The 22,422-nt window shown below is 42.4% G+C and overlaps 4 protein-coding genes across 4 annotated transcripts; 1 reads left to right on the top strand and 3 right to left on the bottom strand.

Moving 5' to 3' along the window:
- LOC310796801 (E3 ubiquitin-protein ligase RNF212B-like) lies at nt 1–2,943 on the top strand (the record flags this gene model as incomplete). Its single annotated transcript, XM_083659035.1, has 8 exons — nt 1–103; nt 246–298; nt 859–933; nt 1,212–1,318; nt 2,115–2,175; nt 2,504–2,567; nt 2,700–2,742; nt 2,859–2,943. 8 exons carry the CDS (start codon nt 1–3, stop codon nt 2,941–2,943), a joined length of 591 nt encoding a protein of 196 aa, XP_083515161.1.
- A 1,250-nt stretch (nt 2,944–4,193) lies between these two features.
- homeza (homeobox and leucine zipper encoding a) lies at nt 4,194–8,720 on the bottom strand. The gene is made up of 3 exons (XM_083659504.1): nt 8,389–8,720; nt 7,498–7,593; nt 4,194–6,825 (listed from the first exon to the last, which is right to left on the bottom strand). The coding sequence occupies exon 3, from the start codon at nt 6,794–6,796 to the stop codon at nt 4,784–4,786; it is 2,013 nt and encodes a 670-aa protein (XP_083515630.1). The 5' UTR covers nt 6,797–6,825; nt 7,498–7,593; nt 8,389–8,720; the 3' UTR covers nt 4,194–4,783.
- Nucleotides 8,721–10,424: 1,704 nt separating this feature from the next.
- On the bottom strand, nt 10,425–13,651 carry dhrs1 (dehydrogenase/reductase (SDR family) member 1). Its single transcript, XM_083659520.1, has 9 exons — nt 13,518–13,651; nt 12,747–12,898; nt 12,410–12,553; nt 11,911–11,990; nt 11,584–11,716; nt 11,314–11,457; nt 11,152–11,221; nt 10,740–10,820; nt 10,425–10,649 (listed from the first exon to the last, which is right to left on the bottom strand). The coding sequence occupies exons 2-9, from the start codon at nt 12,888–12,890 to the stop codon at nt 10,513–10,515; spliced, it is 933 nt and encodes a 310-aa protein (XP_083515646.1). The 5' UTR covers nt 12,891–12,898; nt 13,518–13,651; the 3' UTR covers nt 10,425–10,512.
- Nucleotides 13,652–17,007: 3,356 nt separating this feature from the next.
- On the bottom strand, nt 17,008–20,649 carry LOC310797172 (nuclear factor 7, ovary-like). The gene has a single exon (XM_083659512.1). The coding sequence runs from the start codon at nt 20,381–20,383 to the stop codon at nt 18,890–18,892; it is 1,494 nt and encodes a 497-aa protein (XP_083515638.1). The 5' UTR covers nt 20,384–20,649; the 3' UTR covers nt 17,008–18,889.
- Nucleotides 20,650–22,422: the final 1,773 nt, after the last annotated feature.

The following is a 22,422-nucleotide window of genomic DNA, read 5'->3' as shown; positions in this document are numbered from 1 at the left end:
ATGGATTGGTGGTTCCACTGTAACCATTGCTTCAGGACGAAAGGGAAGAGGTTTGCTGTAACCAGCTGTGGCCATATCTGCTGTGAAGGATGCGTCAACCCTAGTATGACAGTTATATCTGCTCCACTTGCCATAACATTACTTTACTTTTGTGCCTAAAACCCTGCTAACGTTAACTTTGATTCTTTAGCATCGACTATCTTTTATTTGACACTGCAACATTTCCCATTTGCCCTTTCCCACAGAACAGTGCAACATATGTGGAGCCAGCTGCAATTATCTGCCCATCACAGATGAGGTTGGTCTGTTTGTAGCATATTCATTGGTGGTTATGATGCTCAGGGTTACCACTGGTCTGGAAAGTGTTTGGATAAAAAAAAAAAATCAATACCTGTCATCTCAAAATTCACCTATGATACAATTCTTATTATATGTCTAGAGTGCTGGGCCAAGCTTGATACACTTTCTTCCTATCTAACGTATTACTCTCCACGTAGGCTACAAGCAAACAGCAATTTACGGATGGCCGGCCTGTCATTGGCTGTTCTGCCCTCTCGTAGGGTTCTTAACTCAAATATGTGGCTGGTTGCCTAGTAACCCGCATTGTTTCGATTGTTTAAAGTCTTAAGACCTTGATGATTACTCCCCACCATGGCTGCGGCACACCCCGACGTGCACAAAGGTGCAAGGGTCCGATCATTGCTGCTTGCAGCTTTAATAATATTTGTCCTTGAAAACGGCTTGAAAAGTCCTTGAAATGTATCATTACAAAAGAGTGGCAACCCTGGATGCTGCCAACAGAAATGCCCCTCCTATTTTATACATGATAGTCAACATCTTCTCAAATTTCTGTTTCAGATGAAGCCTCAGGAAAAGCTGTTTTTCAAAGACCCTGTGAAGCTCATTCAGTCACGTCTGGAGCACATAGCACAGGTGCGTGTTCCTTCCAGCATTCACCCACCCCAAGCTCTCCTGGGGTCATATTCACTGCACTACTATGCCCAAGTTAACTTCAGATGAGCCAGTCAGTCGCTTATCAATCTACACTGTATTGCTCCAATTGGTGTGATCAACAACACTGAAAGCATCACCATGTCATTGTGAAGACCTGAGTTATTATCCAATAGCCCCAGAGGTGATTTCTTGTAGGCTCATACTTATTTTCACTGAAAATACATTTAACAGTGAGCCCTCCTCCGTCTCCCACACAGATTACAAATTTTCAGCGGACTCAGAAGGAGAGAGTCAACGCCTACTTCAGGCATAAATCAGTGGAGTCGGAGAGGCGTCTGAAGGAGGTCACTGAGCAGGCTTACAGGTGACATTTCAACGCTCATCGCTGTTCCTCTCTCTGTCCCTGTGTGTATACATACATTACCCTGCACGGCAAAGCTACTTCTCCCCACTTCTGTTTCCGCTAGGCAAATTTCAGATCTGAGAAGAGAGAATGCTGAATTAAATAGGCCCCTTTCTCAGAGGAGGGTACGTGTTGCAAGAGGCTGCATGACAACAAGTTTTATTTTATTTTAAAAAATAAAAAAATAAAAAAAAACAAGTTGATACTGCCTAAAAATGCCAGTGTTCAGATAATACATGGTATGTAATTTGACCTGCACATATCCTGCTCCACCACAGGTTTCACCAGCACAATTCCCAGCACACGGGTAAAGGCCAACCTACATTTCAGTACATCCTGTTTCATGTCAAACTTTCCAGTATTAATGTTAGAATGACTAAAAGTAAGCCTGAGAAGTAATTATTTCCCCACATATCTAGTGCTCAAAGGATGACACTCCCTGTGGCTATCACCTCCCCAGGTGAGATGCGTGTAATGCAGATTTTCTGTGATTATCTATTTTTCCTACCGGATGGTCCATTTCATATCTTTTGATTCAAGGCTTGTGAACTTACTTGTGCCATATATCATGCATGTTTTCATTCACCAGTCACCCCTCGCTCACGGAGTATGATGAGGTATGATAGGAGCAAAGTCATGTTGACATGGATTGCATTCCTTGTTTTCTGCATCATCACATATCTACACGCTACATCAAAACACTGATATTGCAGAACATCTGTTGCTTGAATATTTGAACATGCCGTCTGTGCCTCAGTCACCCAGGCTCAGCTGAATCCCAGGGGAGGGCCAGCAGAGGTCCGAGAGTCTCCCTCACAGTAAGCATTCATTGGCTACACGTTTTGTTTTCAGGCCCAACTTATTTTTTTAATGATTTAGGAACTGTAATTGATTCATTTACATTTGAACAATAGTGCTACTTTCCAAGTATTTTGTGTTCAAAGTTCCACATACATCAACTGGACCCCTCTATATGTTAAACACATTAAGTGATGAATCTATGAAAGCATAACATCCGGTCATTATTCTTGTCCACAATACATAGGGTATTTAGCATTTTTGGATAGATCTCTCCCTGTTTGGGTTGAACTTTTCTTGTACAAGATGAATGAAACATTTGCCGTCTTTTCTTTCTGTTCCCCTCAGACTCCACCTGGATCAGCTGCCTCTATGTCCACATTGTCCAGCCATAGTTCTGTTCGTGGACTGAGTAAGTGTTGTTGCAAACATTGTATCTTCAGCACATAATGCATGTAATAATTACACTAGATAGTAGATACATCAACTTGGAAAGGAAATGGGCTTCATCTTGAAAATCCTGTTGCCTCCTTATTTTAACAAGGAACAACACCCACGTCCACGGCCTATATCACTCCTCCAACCAGGTGAGAAATACTTCCCAAGTACCTTCTGCCATAAACCATTTTATGATATTTGTACATTGTACTGGTGGGTTGCTTCCTGTGTAATTGCGGAATTTGTCCATTTGTCTCATTCTCAGGACTCGGACTCCAAACATCTTCCACATGCAGTTCACCACTGGATGTGGACTGCAGTCACCCAGGTTAAGAAATGGCCACCAGTGATTGGATGATTTTTTCCTCATGTTAGGGGTCATTGGCCATTAGGGCCGTCAAGCCTTTGTAGTAAACACATTCTTGACTTGTTCTTGCCCAGAAACAGTACACACAAGGTTCGGTATGTTCTGCAGTGTTGTCGACTTACGATGGTTTGTATCCGTTTTGCTGATATGGATAGTGTGTATTGATGTTATGAGGAGTTAAACTGCCATATGATCCTAGTTTGAACAGGGCCTTTGAATGAATGCATTTCCTGAATTCATTTCTTAATCCTTTTTTCTGCCGATACATTTTAGCAGCAATTTGAACACTTTGGAAATGTTTCTGTTTGAATGATTTCACAGCCAGTTGCTTTTTGCTTGTTTACAAGAATCAATAGTCATCTTCTCTTGAATATTAAGTTTGATGAATCAAAATCAGTTCAATAAAAAAAAGGGGGATTCATTAAAGGTACACAAAGAAATAGCTCGCACATATGGTTATAAAGGCAAATCCTTTACTGTTTCTAGTGACACAATTGTTCAAATGAGACAGAGTAACATTAAATGAGTGCCCTTTTTTCTTTTACAAATAAGAAGAAACTAAGTTGAGATCAACTACTGTAGTGTATAGATATCGACAACTGAGGCAAAGGAAGACGTTTAAGTCTTTTGGACTTTTTCCACACATAATACTTGCATTAACTTTTCATGGCTAATAGAATAACAAACAGCAAGGTAGAAATAATTCTGTTAAATACATGTGCTGACATACCTGAATGTGACACATTTGTGCTTTCTGTGTTGATAAAAAAAGCATGTTTTACTTGGTTACTTGTGGGCCCTCACTATTTTCATTTATCTAGAGATTATACACTTGCTGTTGCCAGAACTCAAACCTCAAACCTAGGTCACGTTCCTCCACTATGACAGCTTCTACAGTAGGTGGATGTGTTGAAGCCATAAGCATCACCTCACCCCCCCCCCCCATACCTACACAGATTAAAAATCAAGGCAGAGACACTAAAATACTGACATGGATTGAATCACTCAAAGCAAATTCAATTTAAGGTTGACAACTTGTGTCTATTTGTTAGTTATGACTACTTTTACTGTTGAACGGTGCAGGTCAATGCTAACTACGTGTAAATCAAGTATTTCGGCATAGCATCTATTCTAAACACAATCAAGAAATACATTTCAGGAATATGCTTGCATCAACTTGAATTACAATTAGTTTTAACAGTATTTGCTGGTTGCGCCAAACCTTTTGAAAACAGCATGGCAAAAGGTTTAAATATTAATGGATCAATGAATGACACTGTATAGTTAGGAATCCATATTTTGTGAAAGAAATGTATTTAATGACGATAATGGCTGCAGGCTCTAAAGCCCAAGTGCAACATGCCAAATTAAAGTGTAGATGTCCAGTGTGCTTTTCATGAAAAGGAATTATTGGCTGTAAAGGAATGATTATACACAGTGATCAGTCAACAGTTTCATCATCATAGTCATCATTTTCCCAGAGCAGTTTCTTGCCTGCTACACTGAAGTACCAGAAGTACAACCAATATAAATTATACTGCTACTATAACATACTAAAAAAAAAACATCTGTAGTAGTGATAATCTAAACAGAAATAAGCCAAAAATATATCAAACCAGTGTACAAGGTACTGTCCTATTTACAGCAACATAGGCAGCACAAGTATTTATTCAAGTCCAAATATATTAGGATAAGCAGGAAATGTAACTGCTCCAATTAAAGCAATGCTAACCAAAGTAATAACTACAGCTGTTGCCATGAAAAAAGGAACACCCCACTAACTTCCAAAAAATCTCAGTAAGTTTGGTTCCAGTGTCTTTTACTCAATCAGTGACATTAGGTTCCTGCTCAATCTCCTCACTCTCCTGAGATGCAAACCAATCTCGCACTTGCTGGTAGCTCATTCTTGACTTGTTGCATAGGGTGTCAAGGTCTTTTTCGTGTAGTGTCCCCGTCAAACGGTGATACGCTACCAGCGGTTGGAGATCAGGGGAATCTGTTGGGGCACTTGATGCGTTCACTTGAGATTTACGTTTGCGGCTTCCGCCACCTCTCGGGGTCGCCCCAGAGCCACTGCCATTAGTTAAACCACTGCCACTTTGCTGGGTAGCGAGTTCAGCCAAGAACTGCTCGCGGACCCCCTGCACCCAGCGCAACTGACCGTTTTTAACAGCGTAGCGCGTGTCCCCAAACCACTGAATAACGTCCGCCCGCGGTAAGCCTGTAAGCTTAACAAGTTCAGTGTACTCTTCGCTCTTTGGCCACTGGCAGAGTAAGAAGTTCTGCTTTAGCACATCCAATTGTTCCTTGGTCTTGCGTGGTCGTCCAGCAGGCGTGAGGGCAGGGGATGTGGACGAGGAAGCCCCTGATGAACCAGCTTTGGCAGAGTGGGCAGACTTCTTTGATGTGGAGGCTGCTGTTGGTGGTGGTGGTGTGCCAGAGGGGGAAGAGCACGGGGACACTTTTAATATACCTGATGGTTGCTGTGGAACATCTGGATCAGTCTTGCTGGTCTTGGTCAACTGTAAGGGTATTTCTTCATGTTCCTCCTCTTTAAAATCATCCCCATTGCCAGAAACCTCCTCTACAGCCTCATCGCCTTCTGCCTCCACATCTACCACTCTTTCCCCAAAGGCTTCCAGGCTGTTTGACAGAAAGGTCTGAAAGAAATGTGAGTCTTTAATCCCATTGCTGCGGGCTGCCTCCTGTACCTTCGCACCGTTAGGCTGTTGTTGACGAGTCTTTTGAGTCGTGAGTGGAAGAGGCTGAAGCTGCTGATCATCTTTTACTCCAGCTGCAGTATGGTGAGAGTAGACCTGGGCTGCCGCGAGGGTCCCTCGGCCGACCCTAAGCTGGTAGCGGCTGTCACTGAACCATTTACGGATGTCGTTGCGGCTCAGCCCCGTTTCTTCCTGCAAACGTCTAAGTTCCGCCTCCGCGGGCCAGTTCTCTACCAGGAAGCTGCTGCGGAGGACAGCGAGCTGAGCTTTGGACTTTTTGTAACGTCCGTGACGCCGCTGTTGTGAGGACGGCTCCGAGAGGTCTAGGGAAATGTCTGCCGGAGTAGTTGCTGGCATGTCCACTGGGGGGCGGTAGTAGTATGAATCCTGAGGTGGAGGGAGCGAGGAGCTGAAACATGGGACAGTGGGTTTGGCTGGTTTGTAGGATTCTGGTGACTCATACTTTGGTTTCTTTTGGGGGGTCAAGGTGGAGAGAGCACTTGGTTTCTTCTGGGGCAACAAGGTGGAGACAGCATCTTCTATTGGATCAGTAATGTTATCCATGTCCTCGATAATAGGTTCCTCACAACTTTTCCTCTTGCTCTTCATCTTGGCTTCCTCCTTTGTTTCAGTATCATCAGCGGAAAGCTCAGGTACTGCCAGCTTCCGTCGTGTCTCCTCTATCTCCTCTGAGGCCCAGCTGATACCATATTTAATTCTTTGCACCATAAACCACACCTTGACTTTGTCCAGTGGCAAGGCACACACCCGGGCCAAGGCATTCACCTCACGGGACGTGGGGTACGGAAACAAGTTAAAGGCTTGGACCAGCTCTGGGATGTTGTCGAGTTCACGAGTCTGATCAGACTGCGTCCACACCAGCTTCAGTCCCTCTGACACTAGAGGCAGGCACACGACAGAGTTGTTGTTTGTGCTGAAACTAGCCGCACCGCTTGTGTTGCTATCAGCTGCGCTGGCAGAGTGGCGCACATCCTTGGAGGAGCGCTGAACCACACGCTTTCCTTCACGTTCCGTCTTTGTCACTATGCCTTCAAACGTCTGCTTCATGTCCACGACTAGCCCTGTTCTACCATTTTGTTCAATGTAGGCTGCCATCTGGGATATAAAAGTCGGGTCTCTTTTACCTAGAAAACAAAAACAAACAAGAAAATCACTGATTTGGCTCTTGATGTGTTTTGCTGTCTCAAATGCCAAGTTGTTTTGATTTTTAACATTAGCCACTATATGAACTAAACACACACACACACACACACACACACAGGGAAAAATATACCTGAGATAAGATTAGTTTGCAAATATTGCATTCTTTGTTGTCTTTAACTTCCCACAATTACATCCACTTTCAATGAGGCTCATTTATTGTACTGGATCTCATGGTCAAACTGAGATGTCATCCATGCAGTCTGGTAGCCTGGTAAACCAGCCCGTCATGTGAACTCTATCAGCACACAATTAAAAAAATAACAGGAAAATTGATACTGAAGAGTTCAACCAATGATGTTGATGTTTTGCAAACTTTCTGTTCTCTTGTATTCTCAAAGTCAATTATCTGACAGCTGTTTCCCCCTTCCCCCCCTACTTTGCACTCCTTATTCTGAACCTCGCAATGAAACCAGTCGTATACTCTCTGTCCAGATTGAGTTCCCCTCCCCCCTGGAACCACACTGTGGTGACTGACTTTTGTTTTGTGAGAGTGGGGGAGTGGTGGCAAAGGGTGGGGTAGGGTAGGGTAGGGTGGGGTGGGGGACTTGGGGAATGGGGGTCCATAAGAAATCCATCACAGTCTACTTTCTCACCCCTCCTCAGTCCAGGCTTTGTTCCACTTCCAAGTTCTCAGTCCTCAAAGTTTCAAGTGTAGCCTCTTCACCAAGGCAAACTACTAGATAAGAAACCTACAGAAAGAGACAATGATGGCATATTAGTCATTCTCTATAGGCAAGGAATTGAGTCAAGCATGCAACAGAATTAAAGCACATTCAGTGAATATTGTGAAATATTCCTGGTGGAAAAATGCCCAGTGAAAAACAAACACTGTTGTCTGATGTGTGTTATGCAACAGGTGTAGTATAGCCAACACTTGAACATATCCCAAATCAAATGTCAAATTGTGTGTTAGTAAATCCAAATAATGTATAATCCAACTGAACGTAATGTTTATGGCTATTTCTGCCCCACTGCAGTCAGTAGCTAATTGGCTATATGAATCAGGTGTTTAACAGCAGTGCCTTACAAATAGCTAAGTCACATAAGTCTGTTGTCTGTTTGGGGGTTTTATTTAATTTGGTTAATTATTATTTATTTTGGGACACCAGAGGAAATGTTGCACATTCAGCGAATAGATTAGCTACACCATGGCCGATTATTTAGGGACATTTGTGCCACGCAAGTGTGCAAAAGGGCCATTGGCTAATAATCACCATCAACAAGTTCAATTACGATTAATTTACGACGGGTAAGATATCAGAGATAATTTCCTCGCCCGTTTGTATTTTCGCATACAGTACAATAAATGTTTATGTATCAGTGCTACAATGTAACAAAAAGCTCAAAAGTTGCTCACTATGCCAGTACGTGACAATAACAGTCCAGTGTCTCCCCCTTTGTGGCGTACTAACTAAAACGGTTCCCACTGCACAGGCGCACTTCGCCGTCAGACACGCTTCACTGGAACATAAAAATAAACTTACCGAAAATGCCAAAGCGATCTTTTATTCGGGCGATCCGCAAAAGCGAGAATTAAACGAAAATAAATCCAGTTTACCCCTCCTCCAGTCCGTATTTTATGGCTGAAGTTAAGAGAAAGCCCAGGGAAACAATGCCGTCTGCCTGTTTGACCCTTGTCTTATTTATCAAGCACCTCGACGGGATTATCGTCGGGATACAAAGATGCGAGGCATCCAAGTTTGTCGAGTTGAGTCGCGGGACGGGTTCTCGTCGTAGAGGGGCCGAAGAGTTTAATCCACGGGGGTGAGGTCTCTACTTGGGTCGCCGTTGACTTCGTCCTCCTCGGTCCGTCCGTTGTCGCTTTTGTTCTGAAACTGAGAAGTGTTTCCCCTGTCCGGCCAGAGCGAGGCTAGGCGGAGCTGAGAGGACCAGGAAACCCAGCAGGCCCCAGTGACTCTCCACAGTGACGGCAGCCAGGGAGGGTGTGCCAGCCCGGAAAGCAGGCCAGGGATTGGATGAAGGAGGCGTCTGTATTATAAAGCTATGGCAGTAGTATTATGGCAGTAGGCTTGCAGGGGTCGGTCGGGTGGTCCCAAACATTTCCATGCCCCCCTTCCCCCAAAATAGGGCCATGATTTGATATGGTTTTGTCCATAACTGTCTAGGTGGGGCCAGTGAATCATCTGATCCGAAATAAACATTCTGCTCCAACTTATCAAATGAATGAAACTAGGCTATTTCTCATTTTCCTAGGGACCCACTGGAGCCTCCTCACCCTGGAGAATCACTGAGCTTAAAAAAAAGTAACTCTTCTCAGAGAGAGTTTAACGCTAATACATCATCGAAGTTTAACAAGAATAAAACATCAAACTTATATTTATAACTGATTTCAAATCTGAATACATATCACCTTTTTGGCAAAGTCAACCAACAGTAAACCAAGAAAAGAATGTTTTGTAACAAAGGGAGAAGAGTAGAACCACCAGTGTTCCAGTGAGTTTCTGATGTAGTTCAATAGCTTATTTCAAACCTTTTTTGGGGTGACGCGAGCAAGGAGGCTGCCCTTCAACTAGAGGACATGGGTTCAAAGCCCTGTCCTTGAGCAATACTGAATGCCTACCAGCTTCCGGCATGTTGTTTTGACCTCCCAGTGGAGGGGGACAAGCGAAAAAAGATGATTTCCCTATGGGGATTTATAAAGTATCACATTATTATGTCAGAGGTTCAGGTTTTCTTCGTAAAATTATACAAGTAGCTTTAAGCATGTGGTTTTATCTGAATTATCGGAGTAATTTACATATCAGCTGTGTGCTTTATCATAACATTGAATGCATCCTGCACAATAAGACATGTAGAAGATGTAGATATTACACATCTGCATGGGATTTTATCCTCCACTTTATAACATGCAGTGACAGAATGCACCTTAATGGCATTTTATCAAACATTAGACACAAATATTTAAATTGAAAGCACAAAATTCCAGGGGGGGAAATCAAAACAAATCTGAGTCTTATTTAGCTGAAATCTGTCTATTAGCTTTATTCAAAAATCTTTAGAGTGAATCTGGATATACAGAAAGACTGCTTTAGAAAATAGATTACACAACATACATTCACATTTTCACATTCTGTGGCTATTTCTCTGAAATCTGTCTTGATTAACTTTATTCAAACACCTTTACAGTACCGTACATAGTGATTCGGATACAGATAGAAATACTGCTTTAGAAAATAATTACACTAAATACATTCCCACTTTCACATTCTGTGGCTTCACCCACAGCTGACATTAGTGCTAGGGGTTTCCTCAAAAAATGATAGAGACCATCCTTCATGTTTACATAGTATAGAATCACATTAATTTGTAATCACACAAGTGTGAATGAAAATGTAATTGAAATAAGAGCCCTTCCTTCATATCTAGGTCAGTCAGTCTTAGTGTTATTATCCCATATATATATACTGTATATATATATATATATATATATATATATATATATATATATATATATATATATATATATATATATATAATGCTATTATCCCATTTTAGGCTGATATAGATTTAGATAGAATTAACTCCATAAGAGTCAGTAGAAACACTATGATTACTGCCACTGAAGCATTGATATACATCAGACATGTTTAGAATCGCCCACCCGCAAGGGTGAGCATAAAGCGTGGCACGTGCAGGAACGAGGGCAAAACGACAGAGAGCCAGGAGAGGTACGGGACCTGGGTCACCAGGAACTTCAGGGAGGTGTAATCAGTCACACTCCGACCTGGGAGTAAAACGGCAAACAAAATATTAGAATGAAGTGATCGCACACAATGGTTACGTTCAAATCTCCAGGAAACATTTATACATTTACCATCAATATCTTTTATCCCATAGCGCCTCGCCAGGTCACAACTCATCAGGACTTTCCCAGTCAGCGACATCAGACTTTTATCTTTCAGGCAGAGAGAGAAACCACACACAAGCCAATTTGTGTCATGAGTAGATGATTACGATTACGCCTACTTTGCAAATAAAACTTGGTACGAGTCAAACCTGTAAAATAAGCAGCTAAACAGACAAATGTTTCTCAACAAGGACGTCGGTTTCCTAAGGCTCATTACAATGCATGGCATGTGCAGACCAATCTTATCCACACAGTAACTCAAATCCTCTTTTGCAAAGCCCTTGTGACTAAAGTGAAGCAGACTCCAGGAGTTGCATTTCATTGCAGTCTACTTTTAACAAACTGATTGTGATATGAAGGCCATCTCTTAAAATCCTACCTGTTGCCAGGCCGACAATGCACTTCCCACTCAGCTCCGTGGTTTCTCCACTGGCAAAATATTCCTTGAACTGAGGAAAAGGGAATCCCGTACATTAGCAAACATGGAGAGGCGGAAATAGCTATAACTTTGGGTAACGGCATGTTGTCAACAAGAGTCTACCTTAGGATCTATGCCCTGTGGCGTGTCTTTCTCCGTGATGAATTGGGAGACCAGCTCTGTCTGAACCGCCCCCGGCCACAGGCTGACAGACACCACCCCTCTGCTTTTCAGCTCGACCGCTGTGTCTGCCGCAAGCCTGTCACACTGGAAAGAAAATGGACTTATAACACAGAGAGATATGGTGAAGTAGAATATTTAGATTCGCTGTGTTTGTGGCCCAACTTGGCTCTTGATTACATACATCTAGGACTTAACGAGCAGAGAACTTACTGCGGCTTTGCCGACGCCGTACGGCACGTTGAACAAATATCGCAGCCCTCCCATAGATGAGATGACAACGATCAAACCCCGGCCCTGCGCCACCATAAGCCGGGAGGCATACACTGAGCAGAAATAGTGGCCCCTGGCAGTAAATATATCAAAACAAATGTCAGCTACCTGTATGAACTAGTAGTGAGAGAGTGAATTCCTGCTGAACTAAAGAATCTTGCATAACAAGTCTGAGAAACTGGCAGTAGATAAGAGGAAATGACTAAGCAGTCTGCTGACCATGATGAATACATGACTAATCAGACATGACTATGCACAGAAACTCACCTGAGGCCCGTGTTATTTATGGTGTCCCATATGGATGGATCCATTTCCCAGAACTTCTTTCCCATATTCTCAAAGATAGCCTAGAATAAAATGTCATGATGATGACCGTTTGCTCTCAGGTAAATCACAGCAGCCCTGTTTGAAACCCTTCCCTAATACAGAAATAATCATCTTGTGTGTGTCTGAATTCTCATCTGTTAATTTAATTCACTGCATAGTCCACTATAAAATTACCCACAATGCACTGCAATTTCTAGTGAACAGCAAATGTACCTTACAAGAAGAGTGAGGTAGTAGTGTCTGAAACTCGTTTGATCGTTCCCCATGTAGTTCACTATAATGTTAAACACTACATGGGGAATAGTGAGTGAGTGAATGAATGAGTGAACTATTCCGAACATGGCTAGTGGGTAGTTTATGGTTGGTGCTCCATCCCTGATGTTCCCTGCATAGCCTTATTATACACAGTAAACACTACATAATGTGTGATGGCACCCACCTGAACCCCTGCATAGGCATTGTTAACAAGGATATCCAGCCTGCCGTTCTGCTCACGCTTGATCCGCTCAAACAGATCTTTGATGTCTTCCTCCTTTGAAGAGTCGCAGACAACTGTCACACAATTGCCACCCCTCTCCTTCACCTGCATTGAGGAAAAACACAAATCAGCTGAAAATACTACGACCACAAACACACCCAGAATTGGCCAATACATCCACCAAAAAGGGGAAGGGAAAGTTTGCCATTTTTAGAAGTCTAACACCCCTAATGGAGGTTAACAGGAGAATGCCAGCGGTCAATAGTAGCCTATAGATAAAAAAGGGCCTGTATTTTACCTCGGAAGCGGTCTGTTTCAGAGTCTTCTCCTGGCGGCCGGTGATGTAGACTGTGGCTCCAGCTTCAGACAGCTGCAGAGCGATTCCCCTGCCAATACCCCTGGAGGCCCCGGTCACCACACACACCCAGCCACTGAGGGACATGTTCTGGTCTGGAGCGGAGAAGACAGCAGATTACTCAGACACACACCACCTAAAAGCAGTTAGGTTGAATGGAGATCCTTGGAGGAGAAAAGTGAAATGGTGCGCTATCTATCGCCACCCAATGTCCATAGTCCACTTTGCAATTGTGTGTGTGTGTGTGTGTGTGTGTGTGCGTGTGTGTGTGTGTGTTACGCAATAGATTAGGTCATTGTTATTCAGCTACAGGCGTGTACAGTTAGTTGTCACTGATAAACTGGGATGAATGTGAAAATGAAGAGTGCCACGCCATCCTTACAAAAGAAAACATCAGTAATCCAACACATTTTAGATGAATACTGCACAAGACAGACAGCACAACAGGAATATAATGCCATAATATGAAATAATGTGATAGTCGTCAAAACTCACTATAGTGATTTTTAATTAGGCTAATAAGAAAACATTTCCAATAGACCCTTACACGAGTCAGAAGCAGTAGGCTAATTGTGTAGTTAGCCTGTATCAGGATGGATGAGCAAACCACATTTAGATCAGGCAAACCTTTGAAAACGAAAAGTAGGCTATCTAGCGTTAAATAACGTGACCAAAATTGGAAAGTCTCGACCGCGTTCAACAAAGATAAATTACCTTTTTCAATAGCAAAGACTTTGGTTAGGCCACTTCTCAAATCCTTCTGCGCAGATAACTTCAGAAGAAACCCGGCCGATCACATGTATTGTTTCACAAGCAGTGCTCGCTGTTCATACTGCTGCAAGAATGATACAACCACAGATGACATTCATAAAAACACCACCACACACCTCCCCATCGTCTACAGTGATATCGCGATAAGAAGCGAGAGTATCTAGTAGCTACTTCCGCCTACGGATCCCCGGTAGGACACGCCCACCCATTCATTTGAACGAAGGCTGCTGAGAAATGTTCGCTTCTGGAGAGCGTCATGTGTTGTGGTGGTGAGAGACCATGCATGTAGGCTATTAAAAGAAGACAATAACATTAATTTAAATGTAGTCTGGGGATGCCCCCTCTTAATAGGGACAATTAAGCCTAGGCTATTTAGCTAAAACAGAATTTGATTTGCATTACTATAAATACACTCCCACAGGATTTGATTTGCATTACTATAAATAAACTCCCACAGGAATATCACAAGAACATTTCCCAGTAGGCTGCAGTTAAAATAAATAAATAAAAGTCTAGGGAAGTAGCTTACACTTATTATGTGCTGGATTATTTAAATTGGAACTTGCCACAGGTGTTGATCAGAATCACGGAGCTGCTTTTATTGGGGCATTCAGGCTGAGGTAAGGCAGCCGATCAAGTAGCCTACTCAGCAGTCGAAGAACACAGCCCAGAACAGTCTGAAACATCGCTTATTTCTTGGCATGTATGACATCATTGATGACTTCCCAGTTGCAGTGACATCATTGATGGCCTCATAGTTGCAGTGATATCATCGATGACCTCACAGTTGAGTGACTGTGATGATGGTGGTCCAGTCCATGACATCAGCTCATTAGGTCACATGTTCGAATCCGGCCCATGGGTGTTCCAATGTATATGGTCTCATTGGTCGGTATGAGAGGGCCTTTTCTACAAAAAGTTTTAATTGTAATGCATTTGACAATGGCTTCTGTGCAGCTTTTGAAAAGCAGTTTTTCATTTTTAAACAGACAGATTTTTTTAAATAGTTTTAATTATAATATAAGGTGACCTGCCATAAATTATTAATAGCTATAAATGCGAGATATCAATTGATACGTCTTGCTAACATCTAACATTCAAACTGCACATACATAGGCCTTTCGATGATCTAAAGGCATATGTGTGCAGTTTGAATTCTTAAATCAAATATCATGAGAATGAGGGGAAATAATTGTGTGCTGTGCTGAATAGGCTACTGAACAGTTTGCTTTTAATCAGACACATCACTGTAGGTGATTTACTCTTGAGTGTCCTGAAGAGGCGAAGCTCTGAGACCATATGACCAATGTGGAAAATTTGATATAAAACACATAAGAGAGGCAGCAAATTGGAAAGTTAAGTTTTGTTAACTGATTGTTGAGTGTCGACATTGGACTCAATCTTGTTTACTTTTGCCTTGCAGACATTTCCAAACAGTCTGGGGATTGGTCCAATTTTGTAACCTTCAGGCTTCTGGTAATACCCCATTACCAAAAATGACCTGGCTAGAAAGCATGTTGTTAATCATTATCCATGCACTAAAATTGGTAAGCCTGTACACATAAAAGGAAATACTAGAAACATGGGTGCATGGATGTTTAAAACAACAACAACAAAAACAATCTTGTGCAAGAATTTGATATTTCCCTTATTTTCCATTAAAAATGTCATAGAAGGAGTAGCCCTGCTGGGCCAAGGCGTACCATGTAAAAGCCAAGTTGGCTTTGAATCCGGCCTTACTTTGACCTTTGTATGTCATCCAAAATCTTTCCTGTGTATCATACTTTGAACTGTCAAATAAATCTTAAATGCCAAAGGTAAAAGGTCATACACCAGCAAAAACCTGGCACACTAGTTGAGTTTACACTTAGTATTGATAGATGATCGTTTGCCATTCATAATCTCATTACTCTTGATAGTGTTCTTATAACTGATAAAAATGCTTTTATGAATAAAAAAATATGGAACATTTTGAGAAAACTAATTGACAGCTCTACACAGTATTTTCAATCCATCTGCTTTATCAGCACTTAAAAAACTACAAAGTGAAAAGCTCCCAAATTACATTGTGCCATAGGTTGAGGCCACGTCTCGTCATAGACGCTGGTTTAGCTGGCTTAGCCTGGCTGGGGGCGTGGTCAGGGCGTGGTAAAAACCCCCATTCTATCCATTCAGCAAAGTTAGAATTTAGCTGATAGCCCAGCCCAGGCAGGCAGAGACAATCGGGGATTTAACCACCACAGTAAAGGCACATCTGAGCAGACTTCTTGTGTTCTGCTCTAGAATCCTCAAACCTGTAGTTTAGAGCCGCAGCACCGTCTTTTGGTGAGTCAGCCCATGAGATATATGGGCGGTTTTACCCCACTCCGCGCCAGCCATTTAACATTTTGTGGGCGTTCCCAGACATGCAGACTGTCTCTATTATAGAAGTCAAGTCAAGTCAAGTTTATTTGTACACCCTAATTCACAAGTGTTCCAGGGGGCTTTACAGAGAATATGTCTAGCTAAATAAAATAAATACATAAATATGTCCCTAAATACCAGTCTGTACAGTAAATAGAACGCTATAAATAATTTATTTTAAACTGTCACAATTAAAAAAATGTGTGGTCTTCTCAGTCCATCCTATGTGAAAACTACAATCTCTTTTACATGGTACATTCAGATGTAGACTGGATTATTTCACAGCTCCCAGTGAGTCCTCAAGACTGTGATTTATCGGATTAGTTGATTTGACACATAAATTAAATTTCTAAAAAACAATGGATGGATGAAGTAATGCATGTAAATCTAGTTAATCCCAAGTTTTTGTCCATCCTTCCTGACAGGACAGTCCTAATATTGATACACTAATTTTTCTCTCTTGGCCCCAGATAATCCTACCAGAAAGGAATTTATCCCAAGAATGTAAATGCAATGGTATAGCTACAGCACTTGTAGCTTGTTATTTTGTTATTACTATGACATCATCAACGTTAACATTTTAACGCATTAAGAGTTTGAGTATCATTTTTATTCAGTTCCTGTATTGGTGTTGAGTAATTACATTTGATCTATTTCTCCTCTTCTATCACAATCAAATCTTGTGTCGGTGAGCCTTGTGCATGTGCATGCAAAATAAATCATTTATATTGATAATGATAATTGACCTTGTCAGGTCTTGCTCGTAAAAGAGATCTTTGATCTCAAGTGACTACCTTGTCAAATAAAGGTACAATAAAATAATACTGGGAAAACTCTAAGCAGCTGTAACAAATTGAGCAATGTATATTTATTTATCTTGTGTACAAAACTTTCTCTGTAGGGATTGAGTCATTTAGAAAGAAGTAGGGCGCGCACATCCAGCAGCTTCAGCAGGTCAGGTCAGGTGCAGGACAACGCACAAAGTAAACTCAAAAGAAAAGTAATGTCCGCACGCTGAAAATGAGCTCCCAGGTCAGTTTATTTGACATTTTGACACAGAGGTCTTCATCAGAATAAAGAAGGAAGTAGGAGGGGCACTCATATACATCAAAGACTCAACACTGATTGGTGGAGAGAGAAAACAACCAGGTGTATACATTTGTGTAAATCAGGGATCATACAAATCACCAATGCATTATACATGTAAGTACAGTATATACGTAAGTACAGAGTGCATAGACCTTCACTTCTGAAGACTGACAATATATATAATATAAATGCAAACCTAAGGAAATATATAAATCTACTCAAAGTAAGCAGTGTAGGTAATGTATGCGCAAAATAGACCATGACCATAATTACCTGCACTTAGATAGACAGCATGTAACAACAAAAGAAAGAGAAACAACTACGCATTATACAACAATAGCAAAGTCTTTAATTAGTTTATATAAATTTAAAATACATTTAAAAACAGGGACTTAGAGGGAGAAAAGTCCCAGAGAGGCCTACTGTTATCTAATGTAAACCAGAACATACTAAAAGACTATTAAGGTGAGTAATTTAGCCTCAGCTCTATTGATTGAGTGATGAGGAAAGTGAAGCTCTTCGAGCTGTCAGATATGCTCACTGCATAGACTGATGTTACATCAGTCATATCTACATCATGTAGATATTTGCGTGTAAGACTATGCAAATCAATCTGTCTATGTTGCTGTGCTGCCTTAACATGATTTGCCTTCCTCAGGTACAGCTAATATGGCTGAATGGGTAGCTTCAGCAGGCGACTACTCGCAACCATTAACGGGGTGAGTATTCATTCCTATACAAATTCAGGGCCAGCTAACATCTCTATCACCTATACAGACCACATGACATGGGACCTGAGGGAAAAAACCACTGGAGAAACCCCAGACTGGTGGGCTTAGAGTTGCTCTAATATAAACTACTACATTTTCTTATGAAAAGGCATTTGGGCCTAAGGAGTGAAGTGAGGCTATTGAAACTGAATCTTGGGACAAACATGCCGTGCGACGGCAACTATAATTGACTGTAAGCCATCAAGTTGTAAAGAAAGAGGAAATACGCTTGGACTAGACATAATGAATGTTGCAATGTACCTTTAATTGGCAGGGTTTCATGCCCAACTGCATAACAAGATAAACCAGTTGCTGGAGACGTCCGATAGCAACACATTCCTGCGTTAAACTAAAGTCAGAGCAAAACACAAAATGATGCAACCATTTCTCATTTATTTCCCAGCACATATCAATATGGCATATATATTGCTTATTATAAATTCACCGTCACCCACTAAAAAGCTAATGCTAAATGCCCCCCAAAAACATCTAGCTCTGCAGCCCGCTGCACTCACCAGTGAGGTGAATATATTGCGGGAGAAGGTCACACATATGAATACTACTGGAATTACTGGCGAGTGTTGCTGTTGTTTCCTTACTCACAAAGCCTTAACAATTTAGCTTCGTACTCAGTTACGATAATACAATAAACTCAATTTTAACTCTAAAATTTAATTTGCATTCATAAGTGTTTGATATTCCCCTGCAATGCTAATCCTGTCGGGCGACTCTGTATCAATGAAATGTTAAATACAAATGTTTATATCTAAAATTATGTATCATAGCGCTCCAGAGACAGCTGATGCAAAAGATCAATGAGCTGAGGATTTAGATAGGGCAAATGGAAAGCAGCAACAACTCCCACCTCAGTAGAGGTGAGTAGAGTAAGAGTAAGAGCATGTTTTTGAAAACTCACAAGAGAATAGACAATGATGTGGTCTTAAGGATTGGCAACAAAAAGGCTGATCTGAATTAGTGCAAACCCAGTAGATATACACAGTAGTGTGTGTAAACTGACTTGTGTTTGTCTTCCGTTCTCGAGATCATCTCGCTTCAAAATGGGATTTGCGGTGATTCCTCGTAAAAAAACCAGCAAATCATGGATACGAACAAAATTAAGAGAACATTCGTGAGAAAAGAGAAATGACTCTGCCCCGTTTGCCCACACTGTACAGAGACCTTCACTGGTAAAATCTTCAGAGAGAGTTCATTCACATTGTTAATGTATGGAAACAGCCTGTCAGTGAAAGTGTGTGTGAAGGTGTGTATGTGTGTGTTAGTATCAGGATCAGAGAATGACAGCTTTCCTCTGTCCCAGTCAAGGTGCACTCTGATCCTCTGGAGATTCTTCTCCACTGGAAGAATGGTGAATCGATCGGGTGAGGAGACTGCTCTGTATTCACCATCATAGAACCATATTCTCCATAACCCATACCATATGGGTCCCTTCCTCTCCACAGACTCCGATATCACACCCAGCTGCCAGTCTGTATTGTCTCCAACCTCAACATCCCAGCTGTGAGTTCCTGAGTTAAAGCCCTCAGATCCTAGGACACAGCAGCCAGCAAACCTCTCTGGGTTTTCAGGAAGCTGCTGTCTCTCTCCATATCTCACACTGGTCAGATCTTCACACAGGATGGATTCTGGAGGGGCAGTGTTTGGGTCCAGAATCACAGGAGTGTAGGAGACAATCTTCTTCATCTTGTCCCAGACTGTGAACCTCAGGTTGCCCAGGTGTTTGGCCTCGTCTATCAGAGCTTCTGTGAGCAGCTGTGGATCCTCCAGCAGGGGACGCTGGACTCTTTCCACTGTAGCCTTGTAGTTCTGCAGGAAAGAGACATCTTCCACTCTCAGCTCTTTCTCTATGGCTCTGAGAGTATCTGAAAGAGCTGCTATATTTCTGCTCAGACCCTCAATCTTCTGCTTCATCGTCTGACTCTTCCGCTTCTCTTCCTTCTTCAGTGCAGCGATCCTGGCCTCCTCTTCCCTTTGTAGAAACTGCTTTAGCTTCTTAAACTCCTCCTTAATCTGCCTCTCTGTGCGCTGAGCCTGGACCTTAATGTGTTTTGCGGTTTGATCACAGTTTCCTTTAACTTCATTAAAGAGCTCCAGTTTCTCCTCTAAGGACTTCAGTGATTCCCGAAGTTCCTCCTTGTAATCCAGTGCAGCTTCATTGATGGGTTTGAATCTGTGGTTTGTGTGTGTTTTTGAATCTCGACAGACAAGACACACTGGCTGCAGATGTTCTAGACAGAAGAGCTTGAGTTTCTCAGAGTGCAGACTGCAGAGAAGCTCAGATCCTGCTGAAGCTCTCTGATCTCTCTCCAGTAAGAAACCCTCACACAGGTTCTTTAACGCCAAGTTACGAGGTGGTTTACTCTGTGAAGATATTTCCTTACAAATTGGACACTCACGTATTTGTTTCTCTGTCCACCAGCTCTGCAGACAGGCTTTACAGAAGCTGTGGCTACATGGGAGGATGACAGGATCTTTAAAGATGTCACAGCAGATGATACAGGAGAGATCCTCCTCTGGTCTGGAGGACATTTTCTCAAAGTGAAGCTGAAAAACAAATCGCTCAAACAAGAAGTCTGTGAGTCAGTTGGGGCACCACTCCCTCCTCTAGAATGTTCCCTGAAAGTTACTTTCACTTTCAGTCTTGTTTCTTCTGAAACGGCTGTCAACAACAAGTTAAAGTAGCAGTATTCCAGTAGTCCCTGTGTCACCTCACTGCTGTAGCTGTCATCCTTCAGTGGAAGTCGTGGGTTTGAAGGTGAATCTTATCGTCTGTCTCTCGATGTGTGTGTCTCATCAGTGAGGAGTGGGACAATAATAACATCTGTTTCCTGGTTTGTCGGAGTTGAGTAAGAGAAAGGGGCGGAACTTTGTATCGCCTAAAAGCTCAGCTCTTCATTGGAATAGAGTTCACACACATGGTCATGTGATCATGTGTGAGTGTGTCATTCAGAGTGTTTTTTTTTGTTGTTGCAACATTTGAACGAGCTGAACTGCAACACAATGAGCCAGCAGCTCATACGAAAAGCAGCTGTGTCTTCTTCTTTTCGAGTCCATAGCAGTCTTAAATGTCGTTTTGCCAGTATCGGGCGCAGGCCACAGCTGATGGGGTGGGATCAGCCAGATCCTGTGGGCTACACTGGGGGGCATCGACACATTCTAGCAGGTGGGACATGTTTTGTACTGATCCGCAGCTGCATGTGTCCTCTGTCTGATATGTCCAGGCTTTCATCAGTGCCTGGCACCTCCCCTGCTCCACACGTAGACTGTTAAGGGTCTTCCAGGTTGGCCATGGGAGGTCGTGACCGCTAGCGAGGCATTCGGTGGGTGTAATTCCTCTCCATCCATTCATGGGTTCGGTTGTATTGCTTCCATTCATCTTTCCAGATGTCGGCCCTTGCTGTTTGTTTGGATGTCTGGAGGGGCAGGACTGTCTGCAGGAAGCTGGCTCTTGATGTTAGTCTGGGTGGAGGTGCTGTATGGCCGTGCAAGGGGTGCCTGATGTCGAGCTCCTGTGCTCTCCGCTCATCTTGAGCGATGGTGGAGCGTCTGATGTGGGGGGGGGAGCAATGCCAGCTAAGGCATAGAGGCATGGGACAGGTGTTGTTTTGATGCATCCCGTGATAATGCGGCAGGTGTCATTAAGGGCTGTGTCCACCAGTTTGGTGTGGTGGGATCAGCTCCAGCTTGAGGAAGCATACTCGACTGTGGAGAAGCTCAGTGTATATGAAAAAAATAAAAGAAAGTCTAGTAAGACTGTGTAGCTATACATCTGGGTGCAGGATGGACTTCAGCAGCAACTGCATGAGAAGGCTTCCGACTTCAACCGACAGCAGGAGTTGAAAAAGGGAGATAACAAACTGCAGGACAAATACAACAGTAAGTTTCCCTCTCTGGAAGTGCTCACTGATACAATACATGCATCAATCAGCATTTAATGGAGTAAAAGCAGCATTACCAACCCCCCCCCCCCCCCCCCCCCCTATTTATCATGATTTATCAGACAAAACTAAATTGGTCTGTCTCTCCTATCTCGATAGGCTTTGCAAATGAGAAGATCCCGCTGCAAGACACAGTAGAAGGTAGTGAAGTCTTCACCACAGCATACTTTATAGAATACACGGACAATAAATAATATGTGCACTTTTGTTGGTACTCTCCTCAGATCTTCACAACAAACTGAACGACGTGGACGGTAACACGGTCTACCCCAGTGAGTCACTCACACAAGTTCAATTCATATCTTGGAATCTGTTAGTCTGCCGATTCTGTAATGATATTCAAATGTGGCTGTGGCACTTTCAATCTTTCTTGATATCCTTATAAAAGGGAATAAGTGGGTTCTGCAATTTTGGTCACATTTCTGTGGTCATGTTTTTGGTCACACTCGAGCAATTGTGACCAGAATGTACGTGAATCATGCAAGTTTGACGGAAATGATTCACGGTCATTCACTTTCAATTCAAGAGAATTATGCAAATCATTCAAATTGCATGATTCACAAATTATCTTGAATTGAAAGTGAATGAGGGAAATTAAGAAGTTACTATATCTGGAAGTCAAAACGAAAG

The sequence above is a fragment of the Poromitra crassiceps genome, assembly GCF_964638095.1.
Source record: "Poromitra crassiceps genome assembly, chromosome: 23".
Classification (NCBI taxonomy): Eukaryota; Metazoa; Chordata; class Actinopteri; order Beryciformes; family Melamphaidae; genus Poromitra; species Poromitra crassiceps.
The sequence above is the reverse complement of the archived record's forward strand: the minus strand, read 5'-3'. Positions and strand labels throughout refer to the sequence as shown.